This window comes from Notothenia rossii, assembly GCF_949606895.1.
Source record: "Notothenia rossii genome assembly, chromosome: 1".
Taxonomy (NCBI): Eukaryota; Metazoa; Chordata; class Actinopteri; order Perciformes; family Nototheniidae; genus Notothenia; species Notothenia rossii.
Window position 1 is genome coordinate 56,201,413 of NC_136912.1, and position 16,086 is coordinate 56,217,498.

General features: G+C 40.9%; 1 protein-coding gene across 1 annotated transcript in view; it reads right to left on the reverse strand.

Annotated features, from left to right (window-relative positions):
* Positions 1-16,053, reverse strand: part of crocc2 (ciliary rootlet coiled-coil, rootletin family member 2) — a 41,554-nt gene extending 25,501 nt beyond the window's left edge. Inside the window, 11 exon segments of the mRNA XM_079691814.1 lie at positions 923-1,012; positions 1,193-1,289; positions 2,393-2,599; positions 3,153-3,259; positions 3,708-3,852; positions 4,764-4,867; positions 5,464-5,547; positions 5,627-5,794; positions 13,700-13,815; positions 14,329-14,482; positions 15,663-16,053. Of these exon segments, the coding sequence (XP_079547940.1) occupies positions 923-1,012; positions 1,193-1,289; positions 2,393-2,599; positions 3,153-3,259; positions 3,708-3,852; positions 4,764-4,867; positions 5,464-5,547; positions 5,627-5,794; positions 13,700-13,815; positions 14,329-14,482; positions 15,663-15,716 (1,326 nt within the window). The 5' untranslated portion in view covers positions 15,717-16,053.
* Positions 16,054-16,086: the final 33 nt, after the last annotated feature.

Here is a 16,086-nt window from a genome sequence, read left to right on the forward strand (position 1 = left end):
ACCATAGTCCAGCACAGGTAAAAAGGTCACAGTGACTAGCCTTTTCCTGGCCTCAAGCAAGAAACAGGACTTGTTTCTGAAAAAGAAACCTAGTCTAACCCTCAGCTTTTTAAGCAGATTAATGACCTGAAGTTTAAAAGTAAGACAATCATCAAGCCAGATACCAAGGTATTTATAACAGGTAACCACTTTGAATACTTGTCCTTGCATAGTAACAATATCTAAAACAGTCTCTGGTGTCTTTTTAGCTTTTGAAAAGAGCATTACCTTGGTTTTCTCAACATTTAAAAGAAGCTTAAGCTCAGAGAGCTGAGTCTGAATAATGTTAAAAACATCCTGTAATTTAACACGAGCCTCCTTAATGGAGGGACCTGCACAGTACATCACGGTATCGCATAGAAATGTAAAGTAGCTTCATTCACATTTTACATTTTCACCTAAACTGTTGATATATATGGAGAATAAAAGTGGACCTAAAACAGAACCTTGAGGAACACCATTAGCAATGTTTAACCACTCAGAAGACAACCCATCAAAGTGAACACATTGGGACCTTTCAGAGAGGTAGTTCACAAACCACCCCACTGCATGGCTGGACTAAAAATCAGAGATACAGGGTCCTGCGATTGAATGAGGTCAGACTGAAACATTATTTTGGGCGACAGCCAATCCTCAAATTAAATACAGAGGTAAATCCCAGATCTAATTTACGTTAGAGGGTCCGGAGCATGTGTCTTTACAGATGTTATGTCAAATGTTGGTTCCCTTGTATCGTGCCTTAAATATCTGCCCTTGTTGATGTTGCAAATGGAGCTGCTGTGATGCAAGTCACATTTCAGACTTGATCTGACAATAAAGTATTATCGCATTGTTTTGTATCGTATCCTATCATAGTTATCTCCGTGTGTGGTTTTGCTCTGACCTGGTGGACATGACATAACATCTTCTGGAGGGCCTGGGTCTCTGTGTAGAGGAGCTCCATCTCTGCTTTCTCCTCTGTTCTCCTCGTCTCCTGAGCAGGAAACCATTAAGGTCAGATAAGCAGCACAGAGAGAGAGAGCTTGACATTCCCCAGACTGCAGCCCTCTAGACAAGGGCGTTGTGGAGTTTATCAAGCCTTAGGGTCCAGACTAAAGCCAATTTAACCACCCTTCTATCTACCACCTCCCAGGCATGATTCCCAAGGACCCACCATCCTGTCCAGACTGATCTGCATGGTGTTTAGGCTGGAGTCCTTCTCACTATTCTGGCTGCGGAGGTGCTTCACTGTGTCAGTCAGCTCCAAGATTCTGTACAGATCAATAATTATACATAACGTTATTTATATAGCACCTTTTATTAAATATGCAGCCCAAAGTGCTTTACAGAGCTAGAAAAGATATATAAAAACAATAACAATTAGTTAAAATAAAGAATAAGAAACATGATTAAAAACAAGTTATACTACTATATCCACTAAAAAGACAAATGAAAAAGATGGGTCTTTAATTTACTTCTAAACATTCCATGGCAGTTCTAATATCCAGGGTACACACACAGAATGAACACTGGCATGTACTCCTCCTCTACCAGACCATCAACACTAACATATTCTCTGCATAGATTCATGGGATTAACAATGACTTCTGATTAGATCAAACACAGCACAGATTCTGATTATAAAGGCGCTCCCATTCCTGCAGTCCTTCCGGCTGAATTGCAAAAGACGGTAGGCACTGAAGAAATCTTGATGTGGATGATGTTTAATGTTCTATGTAGGGGACTACATTTGGCTTTCATTTCAATCATAGGAAGACATTTAATTTTGCAATTCATCAGAACGATTGCAATGTAGATAACCCCCTTATCTTTCTGTCAAAGAGCGCTTTCTCACAGGGAACTGAACGCATTTTGGTGAACTATAACCTTCCCTTCAAAAACAAACTAACCTGTCGATGCAGCGATTGAACTAGCAACTTTAATGTATTGTGAGTTAAAATGGCAGTTTATGTCAAAGGAGTCTGGAGGTTTTAGGGTGGCTCAAATGGGTTTTGCTGCTGCCCCTGTACACAGCAGTTCATTGCTTAGCTTCCATGTCGGTACTCCTGTACTCCAAACTGGAGGCGTGCCGACTGTCGTCAACTGTAGATAATATAATGACTATGGACTATCCCACAGCAAACATTCAGAGCTATACATTTATTCGGACAATTACTTGAATAAATCAAAGTTGGGTCCCTAATTCATGGTGAGAAATACTTAATAGATTAATTTAGGGATAAAAGGATTCAATGAATGTATCATTCAACCAAGTATCCAGCAGCCCTTATACCAAATGCAGCTCTAAGAAAAAGAAATCAGGAAGGAAACTCTTAAAAATAAACAGCTCATATTGTTTAGAAGATGACTTTACTTGGAGTTAAGTTTGACTTTCTCCGTGTCCCAGCGACCCTGAAGCTGCATGGCCTCTTTCAGCTTGTCCTTCAGCTGGCTCTCCAGAGCTGACATCTCCACACCACTAGAGGTGCTCTCCTGAGTTACTCTGGCCTCTAAGTTCATGCAGGCAACATGCAGCTGCCGGCTGGCAGTGCCACACTCTCCGCGCATATCAGACAGGGTCCTGTTGAACAGATTAATGTCCATCAAGATTTACAGAATGTATCTTTCATAATGTACGAAAGATCCAATAGGGCAAGGAGACATGACATGATGTTGTGTTCATATAGTTGTGAACCATTAGTTGAAATAAAAAGTGTCTGTTAGTATTTGAAAAGGAGAGATTTCTGCAGCGGTTAAACTCTGGCATCAGGGCTCACTTTGAAAAGTGTTTGGTTTAAATGACAGTATTGTACAGCTGTCTGTGAGCTGAGCAATCAATATTAAAGCAAATTACGCTTCAGTAGTGCTTACAGAGCTTCAACATGATAGACTCCATGTATTATAGGTCTCAAGCTTTGTCCTGATGAATGATTTCACGAGTGAGGCTAGACACCTTAAGCCCTCAGTCCCCCCAGTGAGGAAACAAAGAGAATGGGGACTGACGACCCTGTTGACCTGTTCCACTTTGATCCCTGGCTAAGAGAGATGGATTCTGGTTGCAGCCGTGAGTGTGAGACACCAGAGAGGTGGGGGTTATTGTAGCTGAAGGGATTATGGCAGAGCGCCACGCTCACCTGTCAGTGAAAGTCCTTAGCTGGTTGAAAGTACTCCGCAGGGAAGCAGCCTGGCGCCACAGTGCTCTGACACGAGCCTGTTCAAGACTCAGCCGGGAGGCGCACGTCTGCAGAGAGTAGCAGACAGGAGGGAGAGACAAAGGAGGGTGAGCGGTAAGGGCTGACTATAAGAAATGAAGGCACCCATCTTTTTATTGTGATCCCAAACAGATGCAATACTGTACCTCCTGGACTCACCATGGCACATGTACAAATACATGTATTTCCCTGAATCAACAGGCGTAGCCCATTCACAGCACAACTCAAGATTGTTTGCACAAAATGTTCCTCCCCCTCAGCAGTTGGAATGTTTTTACAGGAAACAACAACTCAACAATAATAGCTATGAGATGTACAAGGAATGAGAATTAATTGACAAAACTGGCTATGAATGGAATTCCTACCCCATGTGAACTCAACTCAAGGAGTTTAATAGCACAAAACGCAGAAAATATATACTGAGCTTTCCCTGTTGCTTTTCCTGACGAAAGCGTTAATGTTTGTGTTTTTTCTCACCTCTTGCTCTCTGCGCAGACGCAAATCACTTAAGTCAACATCTTCACGAGCCTTCCACAAGCTCTCTGTTAGCCCCTGGTTGACCGTGCCGGCCTGATCCAGTTGTTCCCGCAGCATATAGTTGACTTGGCTGACGCTGGCCCACCTGAAAATAACAAGCATTATGATATTTAAAGACCAATTGGCAATTCCCCCCTGAAACCATCTTAATCTGTAGCCTTTAGACCCTCCCCTGCAAACCACACTTACAGGGTGAACATGTGACTGAAATATAAAATTCTGTGTCAACTTAGACTTAATATCGAGCAGATCTGCTTGTAGAGTCATCTAGTGTTTACATCATTCTCACACTAAACACACCCTGTTACGATAAAGCACAACACATTTCTATGTTTGGTTGTGTGCCTGACAGGAAACCAAGCCTATGTTATTCCAATGATAGGCAAACACATAGTGCTAGTTGTAGACTTAATCTCTACATTGCACCAGCATTAAAAAGTGCTTAAGGGGATAGAGCTAGGTAACTCTGCTGTGAGTGATATTTTAGACAGTTCAAATGGAATTTCAAATAAAGTTGCATCATTTTATAAATCATTGGGCATAAAAACCTGGCCCTAGCTGCAGAGGTTGGCCCACATTTAGTGTGAAGCATCATTAAAATGCTTTAGAGAAGCAAGCCAACATTGCCAAACTAATTTCCTCTGACAAATTGGATAGTGAGATAATCTGCCAAGGGAAGGTTCTGCCTGCTCCCCGCAGCATGGCAGGGAGAGCAGCGGGAATACCTACAGTAAGGAACTGCTGGGAATATCTCTGGTCCACACATTTCTCAGAAATATGTTGGCTTTATTTCAGCTTCTCAACAAGAAACAGCGAAAAGCAAATTGTAACAGCTTTGCTCGCACTTAATTTTCTGCTCAAAGTCGGCATCCAAATAACGACTTCCTGCTGCTTGGTATTATAATTATTTCTGGAAATGTTGTGCATTTCATTCTAGCACCGCAAATACAGAAGCTGTATAAAGTGCAACTGCAGTGCATGGTGCCCATCTCTCACCTCTGCTGCTCCTCCTCCAGCTGAGCACACTTCTTCTGGATGGTGGTGTTGAGATCCTGCTCTGTCTGCTGCTGACACTGGGCTGAGTCTAGGTGGCCCTGCAGCTGAATACACAAACGCACACCACTGCTGGCATCCTCAAAACATGTTGATATAATGTATGGTAGGCAAAAGTAAATTAGCAGTTAACCAATATTTGTAAAGCAACATAATTACAGTATCTGCTAATCCAAATTCTCTGCGGAGGCCACTCAGCCAAGAAAACTATTTGAATGAATTAAATACATTCATACAACATAAAAAGTTCAAGTTTTTTGTAAAAGGTGTTTAATTGCTTGCATAAAGAATTTGATTTATTGTTGTTGTTACCTTACATGTTCTGGGAAAATAAGGTATAAAAAGGATAACATATAGTTTAGTTAATATGTGTGTATTGTATACATAAAATATATAATTTAGACATAATATATCATATAATATCATTAAAAAAGATAATAATAATGTTGGCAGAAAGACGTTAAACATGAGTCGAGCACTTTACCATTGATTTGTATAGTATTGTGAATGCTGTAACGTATTGAAATTGTGATAATGCTGATTGGCCTCTAGAGGACCCTAGCAGGCCCTTTAGACTTTGGATTGAATATTTATATGTTAGCAACGCTGATGCTTTGAAGGTGATGCTACAGTCAAGACGTACCAACAACCTCATGTTCTCGGACTCTGTGGTCTTCTTCAGCACATGTCCTTCCAGCTCCGCACACCTCTTCTTGTATTGAAGAACCTTGTTTGAATAAAACCCAAGATGCACACTTGAGCCAAAGGAACTTTTCATGTAACAACTTAAGGATTCACATGGTCACCTTGATCTGAAGCTTCTGAACAAGTTCCACTTGTCTCAGCTGGGCCTCCTGGTATGCCTGCAGTTTCTGACTGTAAACTCTCTCCTTGTTGTTTCTGAGCACGGAATCTGCTGATACACTGTCCTGGTCTGAGTCCACTGCTGACCTCAGCATCAGCATCTGATCCAGCTGTGAGGAGCAGTGACAAATACGCTTGAACAACTTTGACAATGGGACAGGATATTGCACTTTACAATTCATAGTATACACTCTACACTGCACTGCAAGTGTATTAGATACATTTGTGTAGTCTAATCCAATCCATTGCAACAACATTGTCTGCAATGAATCTTTACAAAGCTAATAGTATCCTGTTTTACTAACAGTGTGTCAGTGGAGGTGTGCTATGGTCATTTCAGAAACATCAGAAAGATTCAACGCTGCAGGCCTCAGCCCCAGAGTTTTTGAACTTTCCAAAAGTAGTAACCGTTGATTAGTGACTTTTTTTGGAGTGAGAAATAATCTACCTGGAAATTTATAAAGCACATTATCTGTGTGGTCAAAACAAGTTCCACCGAACCTACATTCCAAATGGGGCTTAGATTTGCACGAGTCACTTAGCACTACAGGCTGTGTATGAGCAAACTCAAGTGAATGCTTTGCTCAATGCAATTTGGAAGTATTCTATGAAGGCTTGATTATTAGCTTTCATCACAGTCCTGAACGATTTTAAAACTAATGAGATTACATAGAATAGCATGTTCACCACATAAATAAAAAAAACCTGTTATGGTAACATGAATGATCTAAAGACGCAGAGTACTAATTCAGCGTCAGAACAGTGAGGAAAAGAACAGTGGCTTGATTTAAACATGGGAGGATTGCTACAGTATGTTTGTATATTGGTGTTTATGCAAAATGTCTTTATCTGTCAACTGCCTGTAAAAACAAACATATTCAAAGGCACTGGTATTTCTCCTTGTGGAATCTCATATCCTCATATCTGAAATACAAAAGTCCTGTTACCTCTCAACTTCACACAACCTAACCCCCCCCTGTACCACCCACTCTCCATCCTGGTGCCAGACACCCTGTCCTCACTAATACAAACCACATGGCCCCAGAGCACTACAACACAGTGCGCGCCTCTAGCTGCCCTTGCCGACTTCACATTTAAAAAGAGAGGAAGAGAGTGAGAGCAAGGGAGCCCCCCCCCCCCCCCGCCCGCCCCCGCAACACACTCCAAACCACCATCCAAGCCCTTCAAATCAACCCTGCGACCCACTCCCCCCCTTCTTTCTGTACCTCATCTCTTCACTGGGTGCTTAATCTCTCCAGCAGGCTCCAAAAGAGCCAAGACAATAGTCTCCCTGTTCAACACTGGACTCAGCCACTTTGCCACCATTATCAAAACATTTTCAAAAGCCTTTTTCAGAGTTTTATACTACAAACTACAAAAACGGCCATTATCGATTGGCTCCATGCTTTTTGGTGTTTTTCTGCAAGTTCCCAAAGAGAGCACAAAAGCTTCTTTTACTGCCCGTTGTTGAGGTGACAGCTTCAGGGACTCAGCCGGAAGGAACAACATGGGCGGAGTGTTTGAAACACACAGAACGGCAGCAGCTGTGTTTAAAGGGACTCCTGGAAACAGCTGTATTTGAAGCATGAGTGATTATGCATCTTTTCAAGTATTTTGGCACAACTATAGCAACAACGCTGACTTACTAACAGGCATGGACTAAATGAACCTTCAATACATGGCCACAGGGTTTATTACAGCACATGAGCACAGTTTACATTTCGAACCTTATAGAGGGGTGTAATGTTGTTTGGAGAAAGGGACCCTCACCACAATATAACTGAGACTTTACTGAAGCAATATAAATATGTGTATATCATAACAATTAGAATGAATGAAATAGAAAAGTTTTCGAGACTCCCTGGCAGAGTGCCGTGGCCCCATCAAGTTGGACCACACAAAACATGTTTTGGTGGGTTACACTGTACGGAAACATTACTGTTTTGATAAGAAATAAAATATGTCTGCTAGATTTCTCTTTTATTGCCTTTACTGGTGTATATCATACATTCAAAATTCCACAAATGAAATAAACAGTTTAATTCACGATTATTTTGCAAACTCCTTACAGTTAGCTAGACCAATGTAATATCACAACCTCTAGTCCTTTACATAGCTATAGGCTTTTCTATTATTACTTTTTGCATAATCTGATCTCTTTGTAGTAATTTGAAAAAACATACTTCTTTAGAAAGCACAAATTACAGGGACATACAAACCTTCCATGAGCTGGCAAGTGATTACACAAATAGTGTGGATCTGTATCAACTGTTATGGGCAAACTGTGACACACATTATATTTTATGTGTTGCCCACATGTACTGTATGTGTAGTTTAGTTCCATCTACAACTGTCAGTACTGCAGAATAGGCCCTCCCTACCTAGCTGTGCACTCAGTGACCAGGTATCCCTGGCAACCCCTGAAGGTCCCTCCCTGCCCTGTAGAGGAGGGTTGTTTGCACATTTCCATACATAGTTGAAGTGTGTGGACGTCCTGCAAGCACCACGCCCAAGCTCCCCACACTTCAGAGAGGACGCTTTTTTTATTGTTGCTCCCCAGTCAGCTGTAAAGCCAGAGGCTGCTCTGGATTAGCCATGGTCCGTACAGGAAGCTCCCAAGAGGGCGCCATAATAGTGTGTTGTGGAGACCCCACCATCACTGAACTCCCCTACATCGCCATCCACTCACTGGCTCTGCTTGCATCATTTATTCTCTTCACCCTCATCTCTTAGTTAGTTTGAACTCATTATTCTTTACAACACGCCCATCCATTGGTGGCGAAAGAGAGGGGCGAATAATCCCAGTCCTCCATCTGCCCTAGCTCAGGGGCTTACAGGGCTAACTGGGGGCCCAAAAGTGTGCTCACTGAAAACCCCTGCTATTTACGATCTGCCACAGAGTGATCACTCTTTAGCAGCCTCTGTGGCCCCCTAAAGTGGGCTGAGCCCAATCCCAAAGCCCAACTCTTTGAGGTCATCTATTGCCTTTTTGCAATAATGTTCAAGATGCAATTGATACAAATACAGGCTTTTTGTCATTGTATGTTGTATGCCTCCATATGGTTGCTATGCTTCCTTTCTTTTCTTTTTGATTTCCCAGTATCTGTGAACTGAGGCCTGCTTATGTTTCCAAAGTAAGGTTTTTCAGCCTCTTAAAATGTGCTTTGAATTAGCTTTTTATATTTCTTGATATTTATGATTTGTGCCTCTCCTTCTGTTGTCTCTTTTGATAAATATTTCAAACAACATCAAGGGATAATCTTGCTTTGATTCATCTGCCAACAAGCAACAAGAGAATCACTTTCAAGGCCCTTGTGGAGGCTTTGGTGTGTGGGCCAAGACTTGCTGCCTTGCTCATGTGGTAGATCAAAATGCAATCCATTCTCAGTAACCAAGGTATGATTACCATATTCTCTTACTGACCTAATGTCACACCATTTGGAGATCTGATAACCAGGTTATCTAATGCTACAAATGTTTAATGTCTTGGAAGTTGCTATGCATTCATGAAGTCAGTTCTCTCCTCTCTAACGGTATAAAACTGGTTTACACTCTTTTGTCTATAGTATGATACATTGCCAGGCATTACCAGCAACATCCTTAGTCCTCTCTCTTTCTATCTTTGACTCACCAATGCCGATATCTGGCTGTGAGTGCACAGTCCAGCTGGCATGTGAAGGGTTACATCTGCGATCGTTTTTTGGCTTGGCCTGGGCCCAGAGGCTTAATAAAGGGAATTAATGGAGTGCACTATTTGTCAGATTCCTAAACACAGCTGGAGCGGATGTCCATCGCCCCCAAGCTGCCCAAAAAACACACTATCCTACTTCAACAACATACCCTTCCCCCTTCCCCTCACATTACCCCCTGAGTGCTGACTATGAAAGAGTCCCAGCTGATTGTGAAAGTGTTTATGTATCAACACTGAAGATAATTACACAATCAGGGATAACAAACAGGGGAGAATGGAGGCGCGGAGGGGGAGCCGCGGTGAGTATGTTACCATGGAGTGAAGCTTTGGTAGTGGGGACAGCTGCTTTGATGGCATGCAGGGACACAAGTGATCTGTTTAAATACAGCCAAACTAATAATACACACTGTGTACTCACAAGCATGTGGCTGGCGCTACTTAACACAACGCCCCAGGCAAGGACAATGCTGTACAAAACCTACACACATACACAGTGAGTGAGTTCAAGACATCACATCTGATTAGACACTCCCTACATGTAAAAAGGAACTGAAATGCATGCTTAATGTTTGACTTTAAAGTTAGGTAACATGAGCAGCTTAATGTAAAATGTTAAAAAGGTTTAATGGAATTCTTTCATCAAAACCTTTGCGCTGCGCTGGTTTGTGTTTTTAAGAATATTTCCTCTAGGGAAGGCAATTAATTTTTACAATTTCATGATAGCTGAGAGAGTCAGACTTTTTGGCAGTATTCTATTTAAACTGCAGCCTAAATGAATGGGTTTGTGCCAGCAGGAAAAACAAACAGGGGGGGGGGGGGGGGGGGAGAGAGCAGGGTGAAAGGACAGTAACACAATCCTGAAACACAGACTTTATCTGCTCCCACTATGTTTGACAGGTTTCTTAAACAGAGACCCAGGGGATTCAAGATTGCAGAGGCCACTGGCAAAGGGCAGTTGTTGTCAGAAATCATTCAGAAAGAGTTTATCTTTATCCAACTGACTGCCACATTGTAGTGTTGTGCAGCTAGTCGCAAAGTGTTCAGGGTGTAGGGTATAGATGTCTATTTCTGAGAAAATGCACACTGGCAGGGTTTCAAAAGCAACAAAGAGGATTTAGAATTCCCACCAACATGTTCTCCCACCTCCTGAGGCCATCTAACTCACAAACTGGGTCAAGGTTTATCCTGGTTCATGTGCAACCTCTTAGGGTCCACAGAAATCATGCTGATTGACTTTACAGAGACACAAAGGAAGGCTTTCAGATTCAAGGTGTGACTTCATCAGTATTACATTAATGGTCTTCTGTAAGGTAACGAGACGTAAGGAAAGCAGGGAATAAATGGGCATTTTGGGATTAATGCATAATATGCATTCAGTTGTGGGCCTGCTTTAGCTGACATTCTGACACTATGAGCGTAACATGTAATTCAGAAAGAAACTGTTCCCAGAACCCCAGAAACAGATAATTAACTACGAGTATCAGATGGAAAACAAAATACTTAAAAGTATTGGTAGACTCTTGACAAAAGTGATGGGAATATCACAAATATGAACATACTGCCAGCAGCTAGTTAGCATAACTTCGCACAATAACTGGAAATAAAAAGCTAGGCAGCCATGTCAAGACTTTAAAAATAATCTACCAGAAAAATCTCTAAAGGTCATTTGTTAATCCCTATAAAAACTGATATAACAAATGACACAGGGGCTTATAAGTAGGACTGTTTGTTGGCCACCAAAGAAGACCTCCTAGAGTTGTATCTGCACCGTGAGGTTGTAGAAAAAAGCGGAGAATCCATTGTCACCATATTTGCTCCAAAAAGACTAAGCTAGTGTAAAAGCCTATAGAGGTGAACACCTTCCTGTTGCTTGCTCTTATTGTAAGTTACTTTGTGTTTGGCTTGGTACATCCCTTGCCTGAAAAACTGGAATAAAGAGAACCTGGTCACACAGCATCAACCTGATCCCAAAAGGTACTGAGCAAGTGTGCCTGGAAGTAGTTCTGAGGGCTGGTTGTTTGACCCTTGGTACTGACAGGATGGCATACCCCAGCTGTGAGCTTTCGACTGAGTAACTATGAGCAGGATGATTCCTGGTTCCCACAGTGCCAAGTGCTTTTCAGCGACAAGTGTAACTAAAGGCTGCTTAAGGGACATAAAAGCCTTTGGAGGAAAGAACATAGCAGGATAATGTTTTGCAAAATAGAAACATTTAAATTACATAACTCCATAAAACTATTCGGGAAAAAAATTAACTAATACATGTTCATATGGTTGGTTGCAGGATCTCCCTGTTAAATGATTATTCAGTGGTGCAATCCCTTCGGCAGTGATTATTGAGGGGGAAAGCTAAATACAAGTCAAATGTTTGGCTTCACCTCCATACACAGGCCACAGCCAAGGCAGCATATGTCTCCAGGGCATTGATTAGCAGACTGCATTAACATCACATCACAGCAAACCTTCCATACAATCATCCTGCTCTGCAGAGCTAAATAGAGGCAAGTCAAAACAGGAGTCTAGTAATGAACCTGTTGACTTGTGAGACACGAGCAGATAAAACATTCAGTGGCGTTTACAGTTATAGTTTAGGTCCTCCTTGTGCTTACTGTGCACTCCACCCCTCTTCATATTACTTCCCAGTAGTGTGAGCATCTAATATCAGTAACACTTGCTTATGTTTTTACTGTTTAGTGCCTTTTTTCACACATCTGAATACATCAAGAAAAATAAATACGCTATATATATATATATATATATACTGTATATATATATATATCTGCCAAGCTCATTAAGTTATATTTATAGCCTTGTTTTTAAAATAAGTTTGAAGTGTAAGACAAGCAGTGTGAGTTGATTAGATGTAAGGAGCAGAATGAGCGCAGTGTTATCACAAATGGCTGCTTTGTGCACCATGAAAAATGATCTTTTTCTTCCACAGTCTCAGGGGGGGAGGCCAGTGACCTTCACAATTTTTCCCAAAACAGCAGCCACTACACGGAGGGGCAGCCATGGGGGGGCTATGAAGGGAGACGCCGGTCCTTGTAAGCACAGGGGGTCTGAGTCTACCTGAACAGACCACAAGGAAAACCTTCATGAGCAACCCTCCCCTCTCTTATTTACACTTATAAACACATACACACATACATGCATCCATACTCACTCACCCACCCACCCATAAACACACACACACACACACACACACACACACACACACACACACACACACACGCGCGCGCGCGCGCGCACGAACGCACGCACGCACGCACGCACACACACACACACACACACACACACACACACACATTACAGTACTTGTTGTAATATGTTACTGTAATTCTAGAGCAGTTAATTAAAGAAAAATGTATGACATAATACACAGGCTCTTGCCAAGTTTCATTAATTCAATCGTGAGTATGTACATGTATATTCTCAGTTTACACCAAAGTACATGCAAAGCTGTTTCAACTTTCCCACACTGTTTGTTCAGCCCCAAAAAACCTTTCCCTGCTGGAAAGAGTGGTGGTACACTGATGTTTACTGTAACCATATTACATTTCAAAAGCATGTAGCCTTTCACCTTCAATGCTCGAGTGTGGTGGACCTTTTTGATCTCATCTCAAAACAAAACTCCACAAATCTACCATCAACAGTATAACATACTCTAACTCCTGTAAGGAGACACATCTGGCCCGGAAACTGTTCAACACGTAGTAAAAGTGTTTACAGATACTACTTGATAGAGTGGAAGTCATCATCATAATTACACCGCTTAACAATAGAGCTACAACAATTAGCAAACTAATCCATTTGTCGATTAACAAAAAGAATATTCAACTACTATAATAATCATTTAATCGTTCCCAAAAACAACAAAAAGTGCGGTTTTCAGCCTCTCAAAATATGGAGATTTCCCGCTTTTCTCTGTGTTTTATTAATAAAAAAAGTGAATATCTTTGGGTTTTGGACTTGGACTTTAAGGAACTGGAATGGACATGTTTCACAATTTTGTGACATTTTAAATCATCAATCAATCAATCCAGAAAATTATCAGCAGGAAATTCATTAGACTAATAATATCTTTAGTTGTATATTAATGTTCAAATCAAAATAAGTAGACAGAAAGATAATATATTTGAGATGTACTAACTTAGATGATATCACCTGTGCATCATTTTACAACATCTTAGTTTTTTTCATTTTTCCATTACATAACAAACATTCTTGTAGAATAGCATGGGTGCAACACATGCTAAAAATCAAAATAATGTTACACAGCTTGACCATGACCTGAAACTGCGTGGCTGCCCTTTGTCACTCTTACCCTGTCTGTGAGACTGGCCTGTTTGACTCGTGGCTGGTCACGGTCCATCTGGCTCGAGGAGAGCTGCTCCCTCAGGGCCCTGCTCTCCTCCAGCCCGCTGACCTCAGAGCTCTCACCTGGGTCCAGAAAACAGATCATGCATAAAGAAGTGTCAATCTTATTACATAGTCTGTTTGCCAGCTCATAGGGTCCTATTGTGAAATGTAAAGTTGGGACTGCAGTACATAGAGACTGCCAGATGCTAATTTTCATATGTTGGGCAATTTGAACATTAGCATGAATTGTGTTAATTAGCAATACTAACCATTATAGCTTATGTTGACAAGAGTTTAAAAATGGCTTGGCAGATTTGGAAATTTGTTGAGTGGTTTTGGAGGTTTTTGGGATGCTGAATCCATTTATGACATTTCCAGGATCGATAATGGCAGTTTTTAACAGAAAATGACCCGGTGGTCACTTTCTGGTTCTGCCATTTTTTATCCTTTACTATACATTTCTAAGATAAAACTCTCGGTTGCTCAACATGCTGGCAACTACACTAACATGGTGAATGATGACAAAATCTAGTAAGGGAAGATTCATCGTTTGTATTTAATGTGTTCAGTTTGAATTTAAGCTCTCTTCCTTACCGGCTCGCTGCTCTGCAAGGTTGCGGGTAATGATCTGGCGGATGCAGGTGGAGACAGGCGTAGCAGTGACACCAGACTCCTGTCCATCAGCTCCAAGTGTCAGACTACTCTGTCCTGAACATCCATCAGAGTGAAGCAGAGACTCTTCCAACTTCTACAAAGCGTCACCAACACATCACACAACTGAACTTTTTACTGCTGCATTATGCTTCCGCTCCAATAGTTCATTTTAAATTATTAGTTTCTTTAATTTGCAAATTCAGATAAATAATACAAAATGTCATTAAAAGAACCTAATAATGCATTTTATTATGTATGAAACTATCTATTAATTGGGAATGTAAAACTTTGACTTGTTACAAAGTATTTCTATACAATTGTATTCCTAAATATTTTGACTAGTAATAGCAGATGTTAATGATAATGGCTCTGATCTATAGGCTAAACCACTACAGTGTGAAAGTGAGAAAGCAACAAAGTATACACTGAAACTTAAGCAGCTTGCATTAAAGCAATTCCATGAATTAGCTGCTACTTTGTGAAATACCATGAGAGAAAGACAAGACCAGTTCATTTGTTACACATTATTTCCAAAAAGGCACTACCTTTTTAATAACAAAAATGACAGTAAGCCTGAAAACACTATATGAGAATAGTAGCTAGCATAAATGCAATTCAGCCATCTTTAATTGCATTTATTAGCCAAACATTTGTGATAATAGCCTGATAAAACATGTAAGACGTACAAACAGACACGAGCTGCTAATGCTTCACATTATTAGACCGTTGTATTGCTATCTTTTTAATTCAAAATTGTTTTAAAAATGGTACAGTTTTGACTTGGTATACCGTAGCCTACCTGTTGAAGGTATTACTTATAACAACCGGCACTGTGGCAAAGAGCCAGCATTAACATTGAGATTAGCAGTTTAGCATACATGAAATTCAGCCATCTTTTAATTGCATTAATTAGCAACACCTTTGCTCAAATAGACTGATAAAACATGGAAATAGGTATTAGTGGATACGAGGGGGGCACTGATGCATTTTTATGTCTCTTTATCTTGTAACTTCTAGACTGTTTTCAAAGGCCTTTTTCACAGCAGATACTTTAACTTGACCTGACTCTGGATAATGACAGACACTGTACCTGTAGTATATGTTTATAATAACCACCATGACAGTGAGCCAACATTAACACATTTATATATATATATATATATATAAACTAGCAGCTAGCATAAATTGAACGCAGCTATTACATTTTCAAAACGTTTGCACACTACGTCGACCTATGGTTAAAACACGAAAGGCGTAACAGTAATGTTACCAACCTGAATCACAGCCTCCAGTCCAGAGTGTGCACCCTGCTCACGTTCAGAAGTCATTGCTAAACTGGCACAGCTTCAATTAAAGAATGTTAGCTAACAGGCTAAAGTGAATGGCTTCATTTGACGAAACAGAAACCTTGCTGTAACGTTGCTTTAACTGAGGCTGGAGAGAGAGTAAGTCAAATGGTGAATAATTAACAAAAAGCACCAACCTAGCATCTCGTTTAAGTAAAGTAATAAGAAATAAAGAAACAACTTGTACCTGTACAAAAAGGTAACGTTAGAGAGTAATAAAGAAATCACTGTCAACACTTTTTTAAAGCCAAGATACTTTAGGAGTGACTGCTGATCGATGTTGCCATGGTTACCAGGCGCTTACGGGCAGTTGCCATAGAAATAGAATGCTGGCTTGGGTGTTTCCATGGCA